The following is a 16,281-nucleotide window of genomic DNA, read 5'->3' as shown; positions in this document are numbered from 1 at the left end:
GATGTATACGGGGATGGGGGCGGGGGAAGGTTCTCATCTGTGTGGGGCCACCACTGTCCTCCACACATGGGAAATGAAGATCTGAATGTGACCAAAACCGCAGTCTCTGAAGGGTCTCCTTCCTCCCTTCTCTGCCCCAGCTTGCTGGCTGTTGGGGGCGGGAACCGGCGCACGGCCAACGTGGTGGCCCACGGGTTTACCAACCTCTTCATCCTGGATAAGAAGGACCTGAATGAGATTTTGGTGCATTATCCTGAATCTCAGAAGTTACTCCGGAAGAAAGCCAGGTATGTAACTTTTCTTTCATTTAATAAAAAATTGCTAAGGACAATGAATTTCTCTTACATAACCACAGTACCTTTATCTTTTTTTTTTTTTTTTTTTTTTTTGAGATGACATCTTGCTCTGTCACCCAGTCTGGAGTGCAGTGGAGTGATCATGACTCACTACAGTCTCAACCTCCTAGGTTCAAGTGATCCTCCTGCCTCAGCCTCCCATGTAGCTGGGACTATAGGCACGTACCACCATTCCCAGCTAATTTTTAAAATTTTTTTCTAGAGCTGGGGTCTCACTATGTTGCCTAGGCTGGTATCAAACTCCTGGGCTCACATGATCTGCTCTGACCTCCCAAAGTGCTGGGATTACAGGTGTGAGCCACTGCGCCTGGCCTAGTACCTTCATTAAAATAAGGAAATTTCGTATTGAAACAACACTATTATCTCATTCACAATCCATCTTCAGATTTTGCTAATTCTTTAAGAGTATCCTTTGTACCTTTTCTTCTTTTCCATTCCTGAATCAGGTCTAGGATCACATATTGTAATTAAGGTGCAGAGTATTCTTAGTCTTCCTTGATCTGGGATAGTTCCTCAGGCTTTTCCAGCCTTTAGTGACTTGGACTTCTTTTAAGCATATAGGCCAGTTATTTTATTTATTTATTTATTTATTTATTTTGAGACTGAGTCTTGCTCTGTCACCCAGGCTGGAGTGCTGTGGCACAATCTCGGCTCTCTGCAACCTCTGCCTCCTGGATTCAAGCAATTCTCCTGCCTCAGCCTCCTGAGTAGCTGGGATTACAGGTGCACACCACCACGCCCGGCTAATTTTTGTATTTTTAGTAGAGACGAGGTTTCACCATGTTGGTCAGGCTGGTCTCAAACTCCTGACATCGTGATCCACCCCCCTCGGCCTCCCAAAGTGCTGGGATTACAGGCGTGAGCCATTGCACCCAGCCTATACAGGCCAGTTATTTTATAGAATGCCCCTCAGTTGGGGTTTGTCTGATGTTTTCTCGTGATTACCATTAGAGTGTGCATTTTTGGCAGGAAGAACTCAGAAGTGAGTCGCTTCTGCAGCAAATGTATCGAGAGGCGCACGATGCCATTTACTCCCAATATCGATGATTTTTACTTTGATTACTTGGTTAAGGTTTCTGTATTGTAAACCTATTTTCCCTTAAACCTAATTCCTAAGTAATTAGTGGGTAGTCACCTTCAGACTATGAGGATATCCTGTTCCCTGTCAAACTTTTACCCACTGCTTTTAGCATCCTTTGATGGTTCTTCCCTCTGATAGTTACAAAGAGATTGCTATGATAGTTGTAAAATGGAAATTTTGTAACTCCACTCCCTCCTTGATTATTAGCTGGCAGTCAGCTGTGTGGAAGAGCTTTCTCTTCTCTCCCATTTGTTTATTCATTTCTCAATGTATATAGGCATAGATTTACTTGATTCCATGAATACTCTGTTAACAATCATTATTTTGATGCTCAAATTGGTCCAGTTTGGCCAGTGGGCACTTTTTCAAGGTGGCTCATTTGTGACCTTCGTGATATCCCTGTCATATTTTAGCACTTCCTTGCTTACTCAAGGAGCAGTAAGCCACAACCAGATGCCCTGGTTCATCTTGTACTTCCCTTGCAGTATCCTGGAAATGGCCATTTCTCCAAGGAGCCTTGATTCCTTTTACTGGGGGATGGTTTTTAGAAACCACGATCTGAGTCCTAGGAGCAGTCATTGCTACTGGAGTGCTACTAGGCCTCTGCAGCAGACAGAACCAAGAAACACACCCACATACACACCAAGATGTATAAGTACAAATATATATATATAAAATACATATATAATATATTATGTATATATAAAATACATACACACACATATACATGTATATGCCAACTTAAATTTTTCTGTCTATTCTACTGATTATCTATAAAACAATTTCAATCCAGCACCACAGAATTCATTGTTTTTTTTTTTTGAGACGGAGTTTCACTCTTGTCACCCAGGCTGGAGTGCAGTGGCGCCATCTCAGCTCACTGCAACCTCTGCTGGAATTACAGGCGTGTGCCACCACACCTGGCTAATTTTTGTATTTTCAGCAGAGATGGGGTTTCACCATGTTGGCTAGACTGGTCTCAAACTCCTGACCTCAGGTGATCTGCCTGCCTTGGCTTCCCAGAGTTGCTGGGATTACAGGTGTGAGCCACCGTGCCCTGCCACCACATATTAGAATTCATTCTAATATTCTCCCTTTTCATACTTGTAAATCTCTTCTCCAACACTGAGCAATACAGGGAAGTTCATTTCAGAATTTCCAGCCCATGTCACTGTAAAAACAAAAAGTAAGCCTTCTAGGTAGAGTTCAGTACTGGATGCAGTTCTTTTGTGTTTAGCCCGAGTATATATGATGGAAGTGTTATGTTCAAAGTTATCTGGAGTCGTTCCCTTCCTCCCCTACCCTTTACTGTGGTTACTTTATTCATTTGAAATACAGGTAGGTTCACTTGTTTCAGTTTACATTCCATTTAGGGCTCCTGCCACCCTGATCTTTGTTGACTTTTTCTTGTTTTAAGTATGTAGAACATTAACATGTTCCTGAAGGTCAACACTCTGCAAAATGGGGCACTCAGAAAAGCGTCCCAACTCTCCCTGTCCCCATTGCCCCCTGACTGCAACTCCCATTATTACGTGGCTCGTCGCATCAATTTCTGCCTTTTCTTTCCTCTGCTTACTTTTGCGAAAATGGACAAGTCCACAGACATTTTCTTTTTTTCTTTTTTTGAGATGAAGTCTCTTTCTGTAGCCTGGGCTGGAGTGCAGTGGTTAGGTCTTGGCTCACTGCAACCTCCACCTTCCGGGTTCAGGCGATTCTCCTGCCTCAGCCTCCTGAGTAGCTGGGATTACAGGCATCTGCCACCATTCCCAGCTAATTTTTGTATTTTTAGTAGAGATGGGGCTTTGCCGTGTTGGCCAGGCTTGTTTTGAACTTCTCACCTCAAGTGATCTGCCCACTTCTGCCTCCCAAAATTCTGGGATTACAGAATTTGGGCTGGATTACACCCAGCCCAAACATTTTCTTATTTCTTCTTCTTTCTTACACAAAATATGGCATGCTGTAGATTCTTGTACTTTGCTTTGTTTCCACACGACGACAAAACCCGGAAATCATTGTCTATCAGTGCAGAGTCAGCTTCCTCATTCCTTTCCACAGTGGCAGAACATTCCTGTAAATGGACATTTAGGGTATTTCCACAATTTTGCAATTACAAACAGTGGTGCGACGAATAACCTTGTGCATCTGTATTTTGCATTGTTGGGGAACAGGTCATTCTTTTTAGAAAAGCCGGTTTTTGTTTTCAAACCCTTAAGATCAGGTTTCAAATTGAGCGACAGGCAACGTAGTGTGTCAGGAACCCCACAATAGGTCTGGGAGGCTGGCGGGGCTCAGATCCCTTCCATGTGAGGTGCTGGCTGTGTGACTTTGAGGAAGTTGTTTAACTTTTCTGGTCTCAGTTGTCTCCTATGTAAAATAAAGGTCATAACCCCTACTTTGCTGCTGTAAATTTTTTTTGTTTTTTTGAGATGGAGTCTTGCTTTGTCGCCAAGGCTGGAGTGCAGTGGCGCAATCCTGGCTCACTGTAACCTCTGCCTCCTGGGTTCAAACAATTCGATTCTCCTGCCTCAGCCACCCCAATAGCTGGGACTGCAGGCACATGCCACCATACCCGGCTAATTTTTGTATTTTAAGTAGAGACGGGGTTTCACCATGTTGACCAGGCTGGTCTGGGACTCCTGACCTCAGGCGATCTGCCCGCCTTGGCCTCCCAAAGTGCTGGGATTACAGGTGTGAGCCACTGTGCCTGGCCTGCTGCTGTGAAAATTAAATAGTGTGCAGGAATGTCTCCGGTGGGGTGCCTGTCATACAAGAGAGCTCAGTGCATGTTAATAATGATCACTTCAGGCCGGGCGCAATGGTGCATGATTGTAATCCCAGCACTTTAGGAGGCTGAGGCGGGAGGATCATTTCAGCCCAAATATTTAAGGTTACAGTGAGTTATGATCGTGCCACTGCACTCCAGCCTGGGTGACAGAGCAAGACCCTGTCTCTCAGATAAATAAGCAATTGGTCCTCTGTAGCCATCAAATTCACCCTATAATTTTTCAATTGGGTAAAACCTTTTTAATCCACATATCTGGGTTTTCCTCCTTGTCTTGTATCACACATTCTTATTTTCCCCTTCATTCTATACAATGACACCATAAATAAACTGCACAGAGAGCTGTCATAATAGAGGGAAGAAACTCACCAGCATCCATTCCTACAGCACAGTGATGTATCAAGTACACAGTGCTGAGTTCTGGGGACACAGGAGGGACCAAACAAAACTCACATTCTAGTCAGGGAACCGGCAATGGAAAGATGAGTGATGATGTGATGTGTCTGGCTATGAGGAAACACAAAGCCACGGGAGGAGTGGGAAGTGACGGAGAGCTGCCTGAGATAAGCTGGTTGGGGAAGCTGCTCTGAGCAGGTGGCATTTCAACGAGACCTGCACAAAGCAAAGGAGTGAGCTGGGGGACTGATGGCTGGGTACAGCATTCTGGGAAGAGGGAACAGCATGTGCAGAGGCCCTGGGGAGGAGCAGGCTTAGTGTGTGGGTGGCACAACAGCAAGAAAATTAGCATAGCTTGGTATGGGATCAGAGGAGTCTAGGGGAAGAGATTGGGTCGGACCTCAGAGGAAGATGGGAGCCATGGAGAGTTTTACACAGAGGAGTGACTTGAAGTGCCTTAGGTTTTCACAGGAGCCCTTTGGCAGCTTCGAGGTAAAAGGATGTAGTGTTGATGTCCAAGCATCATGCACACAAGACACTGAGGTCCCCTGGGGAAGGAAGCTGCCCCCAAACTCACCTTACCTGGTTGCTCTCAAGGGACCCACTGGGCCCTTCCAAAACCCAGTCTATCTGAATTTCTCCCAGAAAATCTCCCCACGTTCCCCACCACATCAGTGGTGCGTGCCAGTGCCTCCTCTCCCCAGGGACAGGGAGGTAGAGTGGACCCTTGTGATTCATGGACTCCATATTTGCAAATTCGCCTCCTCACTGAAATGGACTCGTAACGCCAAGATCAATACTAATAGGCTTTTGTGGTCATTCAAGGACATGCCCAGAGCAGCAAAATACATGAGTCACCCCAAGCGCACGCTCCCCGCCGAAGTCCCAGTTCTGTCTTGTGGTTTTAGCTCTTGTACTGCGAAGAGGTGTCTTTTTATGGTCCATTTAATGCTACTCTTTTTTTTTCTTTTTTGCATTTTTGTGCTTTTTGTTGGCGATTGCACTGTTTAAAATGGCCCCCCAGCATAGCGCTGAAGTGCCGTCTCATGTTCCTAAGCACAAGAAGTCTGCAATGTGCCTTACACAGAAAATATGTGTTAGATAAGCTTCATTCAGGCATGAATTACAGTGCTGTTGGCTGTGCGTTCAATGTTAATAAAACAATAATCTATATTTAATAAGATGTCTTTAGCCGGCACAGTGGCTCATGCCTGTAATCCCAGCACTTTGGGAGGCTGAGGCGGGCGGATCACCTGAGGTCAGGAGTTCAAGATCAGCCTGGCCAACATGGTGAAACCCCATCTCTACTAAAAATACAAAAATTAGCCAGGCGTGGTCGTGGGCACCTATCATCCCAGCTACCCGGGAGGCTGAGGCAGGAGAATGGCTTGACCCTGGGAGGCAGAGGTTGCAGTGAGCCAAGATCACACCACTGTAATGCAGCCTGGGCAACAAAGTGAGACTCTGTCTCAAAATAATAATAATAATAATGTCTTTAAAAAGAAACACACATAAGACAAGTTTATTATTATTAATTTTAGAGACAGGGTCGTGCTCTTTCACCCAGGCTGGAGTGCAGTGACACGATCATAGCTCACTGCAGCCTCGAACTCCTGGGCTCAAGAAATCTCCCGCCTTGGCCTCCCAGTGTTCTGGGACTGTGTGTGAGCCACCACGCCTGGCCAAGTTTATGTATTATGGTTGATGAATGTTGTGATGGGAGATTTGTAGGAATCTAGCCTTGTATTTCCCCTAGGAACAATGTTTCCGTTTTTGCTAATTCAGTGTTCGCAGAGATCTTATAGGACATAATTACTACAAATCATTTGATTCAACTGCTTATGACTGAAAACTGGTACCAGGTCTCCCCACCCTCTCTTCTTGCCCCCACCCCCACCAGGAGGAGCAAAGCTCAGGAAAGCCATGCTTTTAGCTGTTACCCATCCCGCTGGGTGGGTTAGGCAAGAGTTTGGCAAATCAGATGGGACCCCAAAGGCACCTCCCAAGAGCCGTGCAGAGGCCCCCATTCCTGACAGTGCCTATGCACCTGTGTCCACACTGAGAAGCCTGAGGTGTGGGTGGGAGGCAGCCAGGCGAAGGAATGGGGCTAACAGGCCTCACAGCAACATGGCGGGGCGTGGGAATGGGGGTCTCAGCCATGAGTCATCAGAGTGGTTGTTTGCTGGCCAGGCCAGCTTGACCAGAGAGGCAGGGGATTGTGTATGAGCTCTGCTCATCAGGGGAGATACACTGTCTGAGAACCATAGTCCCGGGGACATCTGAGTTGGTGAGGGCCACGTGTGGGATTCTGTCCAAGCTCCCTGCTTTGCAGATGGGGGACCTGGGTCCCCAAAGAAGTGAAGTGCTGAGATCTCCGGCTTGACCACTCCAAGAAAGAGGATGAAGAGGTGTTATGTGGGTCACTTGCTCCAGGCTGATTGCTCAATCTCAGTTACAGGGAAGCATACATCATCAGAAAATGAGGACAAATTTCCCTAATCTGGAAATGCCCCAGAAGCCAGCTCAATGTTTCCAAACAGAGACAGCTATTAGCAATCAGCAAAGGTCCTATAAATAGTTATTTTGTTAGAAAGAAAAAGATAGTTCATTTTCACAGCACCCTCAGCCTTCCTGTGGGCTGTCACATCATGAATTATGGACTCAAATAACATGGGGGACAGTGCCGAGCTGGCGCATATCAGAGGCGTCTGGTGAATTATCATGTTTGTGTTCTCCTGGGGGATCTCCAGCTAGAAATGCAAATCTTGGGCAATTAATATCAACATGCACAATTTAAACCCATTGCCTCTGATTAGATAAGCAGCCAGTAATGGCCTCATTTTTAAACAAACAAGTTTTGCTGGAGCCTCGATGAATGAATTTGCCAATTCATTGTCTAGGCCCGCTGGTTGCAGGCAGAATTCATTTGTTCTTGAGACAAACTGCTCACCGCATGTTTGTAGTGTGAAAAATTGCCGATAAAAAGCTAGGGCTCTCTTTGATGGAAAAATCTACCCTTATCTAGAGAAACAGGGTGGTACATGCCATTAGATGTGGGTGGCAATTCTGCTTCTGCCACTTCCTGGTAACCTTGGGCACGTCACTCCCCCTGCTCTGAGCCTCAATTTCCCCAACTGTCAGAGGCACAATAATCTCAGCCCTTTCCATGTCACAGGGGTATTTGTCAGTGCCCAGGAAGATAATGATGTAATGTCGTTTTGTAATCATTACTATCTGGGGCACTGGGGTCAGAAGTGTGGGTTTGAATTCTAGCTTTGCCGCTTCTTAGCTGTGTGGCCTTGGGAAAGTTACTCACCCCCTCTGAACTTCTATACCCTCATTTGGAAATGAGGATGAATAATAAGACCTACTTATGGGGATTGTTGTGAGACTTAAATGAGAGTATGTATTAGCATAACAGTATTACCACAAATTTAGCTGTTTAAAATCACACATTTGCGATCTCAGTTTCTGTGGGTTAGAAGTCCGGACATGGCTTAGCTAGGTCCTCTGCAAGATTGTCATCAAGATGTCTTCCAGAGCAGGCTCTCATCTCAAGTCTGGATGGGGGAAGGACCCACTTCCAGGATCACATGGTTGTTGGTGTAATTCAGTTCCTTGGGGTTGTAGGACTGGGGCCCCAGCTCCCACTAGCAATTGACCAGTGGCTGGCCTCAGGTCCTTGCCATGTGGGCCTTCTCCAACACAGCTGGCTGCTCCCTACATCAAAGTCATCAAGGGAGGCCAGGCACTGTGGCTCGTGCCTGTAATCCCAGCACTTTGCAAGGCCATGGCAGGAGGATTGCTTGAGCCCAGGAGTTCAAGACCAGCCTGAGCAACATAGGGAGACCCCGTCTCTATTACTTAAAATAAAAATCAAATAAAAAATAAATAAAGTCAGCAAGGGAGAGTCCCCTTGCAAGACAGAGATCACAATCCTGTGTGACATATTCTACCAGTGATAGCCCTTTTTGTATTCGATTGTTTAAAAGCAAGACACATACCCCACCCATCCTCAAGGGAAGGGGACCACACAGAGGCGTGAACACCAGGAAGGGGGTAATAGGGGCCACTGAAGGGTGCCTGCAAAGGATGGAGCAGAGGGCCTGGCATATATAGACACTCAATAAATGCTGATAATTGTGATGGTGACGAGGGGGAGGTGACAGTGAAGCAGAAGGAGAAGGAAAGAGCTTTGGTTCCTTTTCCACCTGGGCATCATATTCCCAATTCCCTATGTGAAAGTGTCCTTCAGGATTTCCTAACTCTTCTGCTGGTTAAAAAAAAAGAAAGAGGCCAGGTGCGGTGCCTCACACCTGTAATTTCAACACTTTGGGAGGCCAAGGCGGGTAGATCGCTTGAGCCCAGGAGTTTGAGACCAGCCTGGGCAACATGGCAAAACCCTGTCTCTACAAAAAGATAGAAAATTGTGGTGGTGCATACCTGTAGTTCCAGCTACTCAGGTGGGAGGATTGCTTGAGCCATGGAGGTCAAGGCTGCAGTAAGCCATGATCACGCCACTACACTCCTGCCTGGGCGACAGAGCCAGACCCTGTGAGAGAGAGAGAGACAGAGACAGAGAGAGAGAGAGAGAGAGAGAGGAAGAGAAGAGGAAAGGAGAGAGGAAGAGAAGAGGAAAGGAGAGAGGAAGAGAAGAGGAAAGGAGAGAGGAGAGAAGACGGAAGAGAGAGGAGAGAGAGAGAGACAGAAAGGAAGGAAAGAGAAGAATTTCGTAGCTGTGTGACCTCAGACAAGTTATTCAACCTCTCTGAGCGTCATTTTCCTCATCTCTAAGGTACAACAGATAGTAAGACCCACCTCATTACAGTTGCTCTGATCCTTCGGTGAGATGCAATGCATAAAGTACTTAACACGACGCTTGGCCCAGAAAAAAGTCTCTACAATCACCAGCCAAAATCACCACCACTACACAGCTCCAGCTTAAAGGAGGCTGCACAAGCGAGTCTTTCTTTTCCCCCAGAGTGCGTCTGTGATGTAAATGGATGCTGCTTTCTTCCAGGCGCATGCTGAGAAACAACAATAAGCCCAAGGAGGAGAAGAGCGTGCTGATCCTTCCACCCCGGGCGGGCACCCCAAAGCTCTTCAACGCTGCCCTCGCTATGACAGGAAAGATGGGTGGCAAGGGGGCAAAAGGCGGCAGACTTGCTCACCTCCGGGCCCGGCTCAAAGAACTGGCTGTGCTGGAGGCGGCTGCAAAGCAGCAAGAGTTGGTGGAACAGGTAATGTGGTTGGGAACCCAGCCACCTCGTCCATTTCAATATGTGTCAGGGAGAAGGCCAAGGGGTCTCCAAGAGTGGGCCACACATTTAGTTTTAGGGTCTTCCCCCTCCTTTTTCTATCAGTCAGGGCTCATTTGGTTACCAGTGACAGAGTGCAAGCTCAAATTAGCTTGAGAAAAACGGGAATTAGGGGTCACGTAATTGAAAAGTTCAGGCAAGCCTGGATCCAAAAGCCCGAAAGATGCCAACAGGACGAGTTTTCCCATTGTGTCATCTCTGCTTTATTCAGTGATGGTTTTATCTCCAGACAGGTTCTCAAGAGTTCTATCTAGGATGACATCCCCCTGGCATAGCAACTCCAACAGAAAGAAAGCACCTCTTTCCCAGGGATTCTAGCAAAAGTCCCAGGACTCACTGTCATTGGACAGAATTGGGTCACATGCCAATTCTTGAGCCATTCGGTGTGGCCAGGGCACTATGGTACTCTAAAGAGGCCTGGGTCACATACCCGCCCCTGGACTGAGAGTAGGCTGGGAGCAGGATCTCTAAAAGGCAGTCTTGATACTGTTGCAGAGGTTAGAGGAGAGGGTATGAGAAGCAAATGTCCGGCCCCAGAAGACAGTGTGTCCTCATATTTAACACCGTGTCTGTGACAATTTAAGATATTTGGGTCAGGCATGGTAGCTCACACTTGTAATCCCAGCACTTTGAAAGGCCAAGGCAGGAGGATCTCTTCAGGCCAGGATTTCAAGACCAGCCTGGGCAACATAGCGAGAACTTGTCTCTACAAATTTTTTCTTTTTTTATTTTTAATTAGCCAGGCTTAGTGGCACATGCCTGTGGTCCTAGCTACTTGGGAGGCTGAGTTGGGAGCATCACTTGAGCCCAGGAAGTCGAGACTGCAGTGAGCTATGATTGCACCATTGCACTCCAGCCTGGGTGACAGAGTGAGACCCTGTCTCAAAAAATGAAAAATAAAAATTTGAAAGTAAAAACCTCTCACACAGGCAAAATGCCAAATGTCCCCACCCCCATAAATCTATGGGGGACATTAAAATAAGTTCTGGGACTTTTTTCTGTGACCAAAGCCAAGAATACCAAGTGGAATGATTACATTAATTATGTCTGTTCACGGCTGTCCTTTAGCAAGTCTGCTGGGGATCTGGAGAGGGACTGGGGTTAGGCAGACTGGGCTTAACAGTCTACACAGCAGAGTTCAAAGGAGCCCAGTGAACTCAGTCTCAATCCAGCCTGGTGTCAGAGTCCAGGAGACCCATCCAGATGTTGTTTGACAGTAGAAGTCTGGTGAGTGACATCAAAGCCATTTGGGGTACCAAGACATTCTCCAGATACAGCCACCAATGGCCCCAGACTGAGGAAAGATGTGATTGCCTGGCTCACAAACTGTCAAGGTCAAGGTGGAGCTGGCAAGTGGGGGTCTTCAGTGCTGGCTGCTGTGAGGGCTGACTAGACAGGAACTCCAAGGGTGCTCCCAGTACACCAAGAGCTTCAGCTGGGGTGGGCTTGTGGCTCCTAAGTGGTAGCTCTTCAGCAAGGGGGCTTTAAGATGGGAATTAAATTTGCATGAGTGTTCCATTAAAAGGCACTTCCCTTCCAAATCAGAACAACCAGGGCAGAATGGCAGAGTACAGGGAGCTCTTAACTAGACATTCAGAGACACAAATCCAAATCCCAGCTCTGTCACCCACTAGCTCCATGACCCAGGAAGCCCCTCAAGCTTTCCGAGACTTGGATTACTGAGGGTTGCCTCATGAGGTCATAAAGATCAGGCAGGATTACCTTGGAGGCCTTTTAGAAAAGCATGTTGAACACAGCAAAGCACTTTTCTAACTTCCCATGAGCTGCTGATTCCAGCCATAGCACCATGCTTCAGGAAGTTCCACGATGCTCACCATCTAAGCATCCTGCCCTGGAAATGTGTTGTCAAGAGTTTAGGGTGGGCTGGGCACAGGTGGCTCACCCCTGTCATCCCAGCACTTTGGGAGGCCAAGGTGGGCAGATCACTTGAGGTCAGGAGTTCAAGACCAGCCTAACCAACATGTAAAACCCCATCTCTACTAAAGATACAAAACCTTAGCCAGGCATGGTGGCACACACCTGTAATCCCAGCTACTCGGGAGGCTGAGGCAGAAGAATCGCTTGAACCTGGGAGGCAGAGGTTGCAGTGAGCTGAGATCACACCACTGCACTCCATCCCGGGTAGCAGAGCAAGACTCCGTCTAAGAAAGAAAGAAAGAGAGAGAGAGAGAGAGGAAGGAAGGAAAGAAGGAAGGAAGGAAGGAAAGAAGGAAAGAAAGAAAGAAGACAAAAAAATAGAGTGTAGGGTGGACAGGGGAGGGTGGGACAGGGGCACCAAAACATAGGGAAACACTGAGACAGAGGGAGAAGCATGTCCCAAGAGAGGCCTTGGGTTCTTGGAGCATTTTGGCTGCCCCCTCTCCATTCCTCCTTTCCTTCAATATCCTATGACTTGAGCAAATGGCGCAGGTCTCTCTGCACAAGCACATTGACTGCTCTCACTTGAAACTCACAAACACCACTTCACACGGGTCTTGGGCAGCTGAGGACCATCCTGGCCTCCTCTGGGGGCTACTCCCTCTCCAGTTTCCTTCCGTGCAGAGATGGGGTCAGGCAGAGTGGGAGGGGCCACAGGTATCCACAAAGGCTTGATTTAATTACCCAGTCCCCTACTGATGTGAAGACCATGGCCATCGTTTGTGGGAGGCAGCACAGGCTGGAGGCTGGAGGTATCCATCAGGTCCCCACACATGGGGTCAGCGCAGCCCAATAGCAGGGGTACCCAGCCCCAGGGTATCCCTGAGGATCTCAACCTTTGAGACTTCCCAGAAAGGGGGCCCAGCCCCAGCAGCCTCTCCCTTCATCACTTTTTACCCTGTTTGCTTGGAGTTTTTCTCATCCACTCCAGGAGTGCCCACCCCTGGTAACAGATGGTTGGTTCAGCCTTTGCAGAGGCCTTGCTGGTACTCCCTCAGAGTCACTGCCTGGCTTGCTTCAATAGCTCGGGGGAGGGGCCCTGAACTTGAAACAACAGCCTCATCCCAGCTTCCAGCCCCACAGCCTAGATCTAAGACATCCCAAGACTTTCCACGAAATCCAACCGGGACTTTTAATCTGTACACTTCCCCATAATGTATTTTGTTTCTCCTAAATAACCCCAATGCGGCTCCACCCCACCCACTAGATTTCACCCGCTGTGTATTCCGCTGTCCTCTTTGGGGGTCCAAAAAGGCTGGAACAGGGAGGTGTCCAAGACCCTTCCAAGACCCCTCCCAGAGTCTGTGCCTCACGAGTCACCCTTTCTGGATTCCAGGCCAAGAGCTCGCAAGACGTCAAGGGAGAGGAAGGCTCCGCCGCCCCAGACCAGCACACGCCCCCAAAGGAGGCCGCCACCGACCCACCCGCGCCCCGGACGCCCCCCGAGCCCCCGGGGTCTCCACCGAGCTCTCCACCGCCTGCCTCCCTTGGGAGGCCGGAGGGAGAGGAGGTGGGGCCGGCCGAGCCCGAAGAGCACTCGGTGAGGATCTGCATGAGCCCGGGCCCGGAGCCGGGAGAGCAGATCCTGTCGGTGGAGATGCCGGAGGAAAGGGAGGAGAAGGCGGAGTAAGGTGGGGTGAGGCGGATCCCGCGCGCAGTTCCAGCAGGTGTGTCCCCAGCGCCCGCTGCGCCCCTGCGCCCCAGCGCCCCATCTTCCCCCACGGCTCAAGAGGAGATGCTTTTCCGTAGTCGTGACCTCAGTGGCTGCAGCTCTGACCGCCCCGCCAGCACGCCAGCCCCGACTCAGCTCCTCGTGGGGCTGGGCCTGAGCTCGACAAGTTGCATCAAGTGTTCGAGTCCCTGAGCTCTCACTATCATTTGAGAGCCCTACCTTTTCCTGACTGTTCCTCTTTTTAAGAACAAAATGATTTTCCACTTTTAAAGTTCATGGGTGAGGGATAAAATGAGGCTCCAATACATGGGAAGCTTTGTTGAAAAAGTAAAGTGTTATTGAATGTGTGGGGTTTCCCCTCAGGAATTTGTCTAACACATTTCAAGGATAGAAAATACTTCACTGCCGGGCATGGTGGCTCATGCCTATAATCCCAGTGCTTTGGGAAGCCGAAGCAGGAGGATCACTGGAGGCCAAGAGTTGGAGAGCAGACTGGGCAACATAGCGAGACCCCATCTCAAACAAAAACAAAAACAAACAAAAAAACAATAGCCAGGCGTGATGGTGTGCACCTGTAGTCTCAGCTACTGGAGAGGTTGAGGCAGGAGGATGGCTTGAGCCCAGGAGTTTCTGGCTGCAGTGAGCTGGACAGTGAGACCCTGTCTCAAAAAAAACTAAAAGATAGCCCTGCACAGTGGTTCACATCTGCAATCCCAGCAGTTTGGGAAGCTGAGATGGGAGGATTGTTTGAGACCAGGAGTTCAAGATCAGCCTGGGCAACATGTTGAGACCCCATCTCTACAAAACAGCAGCAGAAACAAAAGCAAACAACAACAACAACGTACACAAACAAAAAAACGAAGAAAGGAGGGCAGCCGAGCTGTTCAACTGAGAATTGCCACGGTTCTGAGCTGAGCTTGGGATGCTGTTTTCCTTTGCGGGCAATCACAGTAGGGGGCTAGATGCCCATTAAGGTAGTTAGTGCTTATCTTCCCCAGACTCTATTCAATTCCAGTGCAAGGCCATTATCTCAGAACAGATAGAAGGGAAATGGACTTACTGGCCAGGGGCTGCTAGCGTTTCTGCCTCTGCCAGGAGGGACAGCCCGGTAGGAGCATCCTCTGCCTGTCATCCAGAGAAACCCCATTCGCCAGCAGGGATCAGTCCGTTACTCACTTTTGACACTCTCGCTGTAGAGATGGTGGCAGCAACTTCAATTAATCCTAGAAAATGAAATCTCCCAGCTGATGACAGCACTTACATTCCCTAAAGCTTTCCAGATCGTGTCATGTTGCTTTTATGATTCAGACAAAAAAAAAAGAAAAGAAAAGAAAAGAAAAAAGGGTCATTCAGGGAATGAATATTTATCAAGAGGATTTTATTTGCATACCGAATGGCTCTTGGGGGAGTGAGTGATTAAAAACAAAATCTAGTATTCTAGTATTAGGCTATTTGTTTCCACCTGCAACAGTGAACATAAAGGACCTGGAATTCCAATAGGTCCTGCCCATTTTATATAAAATTATAGGAAAATGTGAGCTGCTCAGAGGCCTTTGAAGGTTTGCAAATGTCTGTATGTATTTGTCCATCCACTAAAAACAACATTCATTTCCACTGTGGAAAAATGAAAGAATGTGGGAGTCCCCAGGCTGGTCTAAGCATTTCCAAACCCCAGAGTCAGAAACAGATTTGTCTAGTTGATGGCTTGTCATGTGATCCGGGTAATCATCACATTGAATATAGTGATGATTGACCTTATTATTTTACCCTTTTTTTTTTTTAAAAAAAAAGCTTTTAAAATGTATTTTAATAGGCAATAACATATTTACATGGGTACAAAAGGATATCCAATAAAAATTCTTCATCCTACCCCAGTACCCAGCTTCCTTGGTTCCCTCTCTGGAAGCAACCACTATTAACAGTTTCTCCTGTATCATTTCAGAGTTATTTTATGCTTATACAAGGAAATATGTAACTGCTTCTTCCCTTCCTTTTAAATTTTAACAGAAGTGGTAACACATATTAGAGCCACTGTTATTTTTCACTTAGTTTACTTTGGAGATTGTTCCCTATCCTTAAAGAGCATGCTTATTTTTTCATGACGGCAATCTAGTTTGTTGTATGGATGTATGATAACATTTAAACGACTCTCCCATTGATGGGCATTTGCGTTGTTTCCAATCTTACGCTGTTAAAAATAATGCTGCAATAAAACAATCTTGTGCAGACATCATTTCACTGGTAAACATTTTTTAAATGGGGGAACTCTGCGAGTTTAGGCAGTTATTTTTCCTTCGTCTCCATTTACTGTTTGTATATTTGTACCACATAGTCTAAGATCAAAGCATAGAGAATGCTTCCACCATTAGCAAGTATTTCAGATATGCTAATAAACACATTGCTTTTCAGTAAATGGCAAAATGCTTCAACAGCACCTTATCTGTGAGATCCTATTTTATAAGGAATCTTTTTTATACGAATGTACTTATTCTTTTAGATATCAGTTCTTGAATGTATACTCCTTATGATATAAAGCAAGAGATTCTTGAGGTTCCCAAGAATTGTCCTGGAAAGAAAATTGATTTTGAAATGAGATTAGCAGTGTTTTAATTTCGCTGAGATAACTCCTTTAACTCAGCACTTTCACAAAACTTAAATATTAAATAAATTGAATTTGAGGCTGGCATTCTTCTCTAAATTGAATTGGACTGGTTGTTTGCTGAGGTATGAATGGAACA

The 16,281-nt window shown here is 47.1% G+C and overlaps 1 protein-coding gene across 1 annotated transcript in view; it reads left to right on the top strand.

The window, feature by feature from the left end:
* CNGB1 (cyclic nucleotide gated channel subunit beta 1) overlaps nt 1-14,062 on the top strand; it is a 93,181-nt gene extending 79,119 nt beyond the window's left edge. Inside the window, exons 32-34 of the mRNA XM_063797184.1 lie at nt 141-287; nt 9,636-9,855; nt 13,208-14,062. Of these exons, the coding sequence (XP_063653254.1) occupies nt 141-287; nt 9,636-9,855; nt 13,208-13,501 (661 nt within the window). The 3' untranslated portion in view covers nt 13,502-14,062. The remainder of the gene's footprint in view (nt 1-140; nt 288-9,635; nt 9,856-13,207) is intronic.
* The last annotated feature ends 2,219 nt before the right edge of the window (nt 14,063-16,281 follow it).

Source organism: Pan troglodytes, chromosome 18 (genome assembly GCF_028858775.2).
Source record: "Pan troglodytes isolate AG18354 chromosome 18, NHGRI_mPanTro3-v2.0_pri, whole genome shotgun sequence".
NCBI lineage: Eukaryota > Metazoa > Chordata > Mammalia > Primates > Hominidae > Pan > Pan troglodytes.
This window is presented reverse-complemented; position numbering and strand designations above follow the sequence as displayed.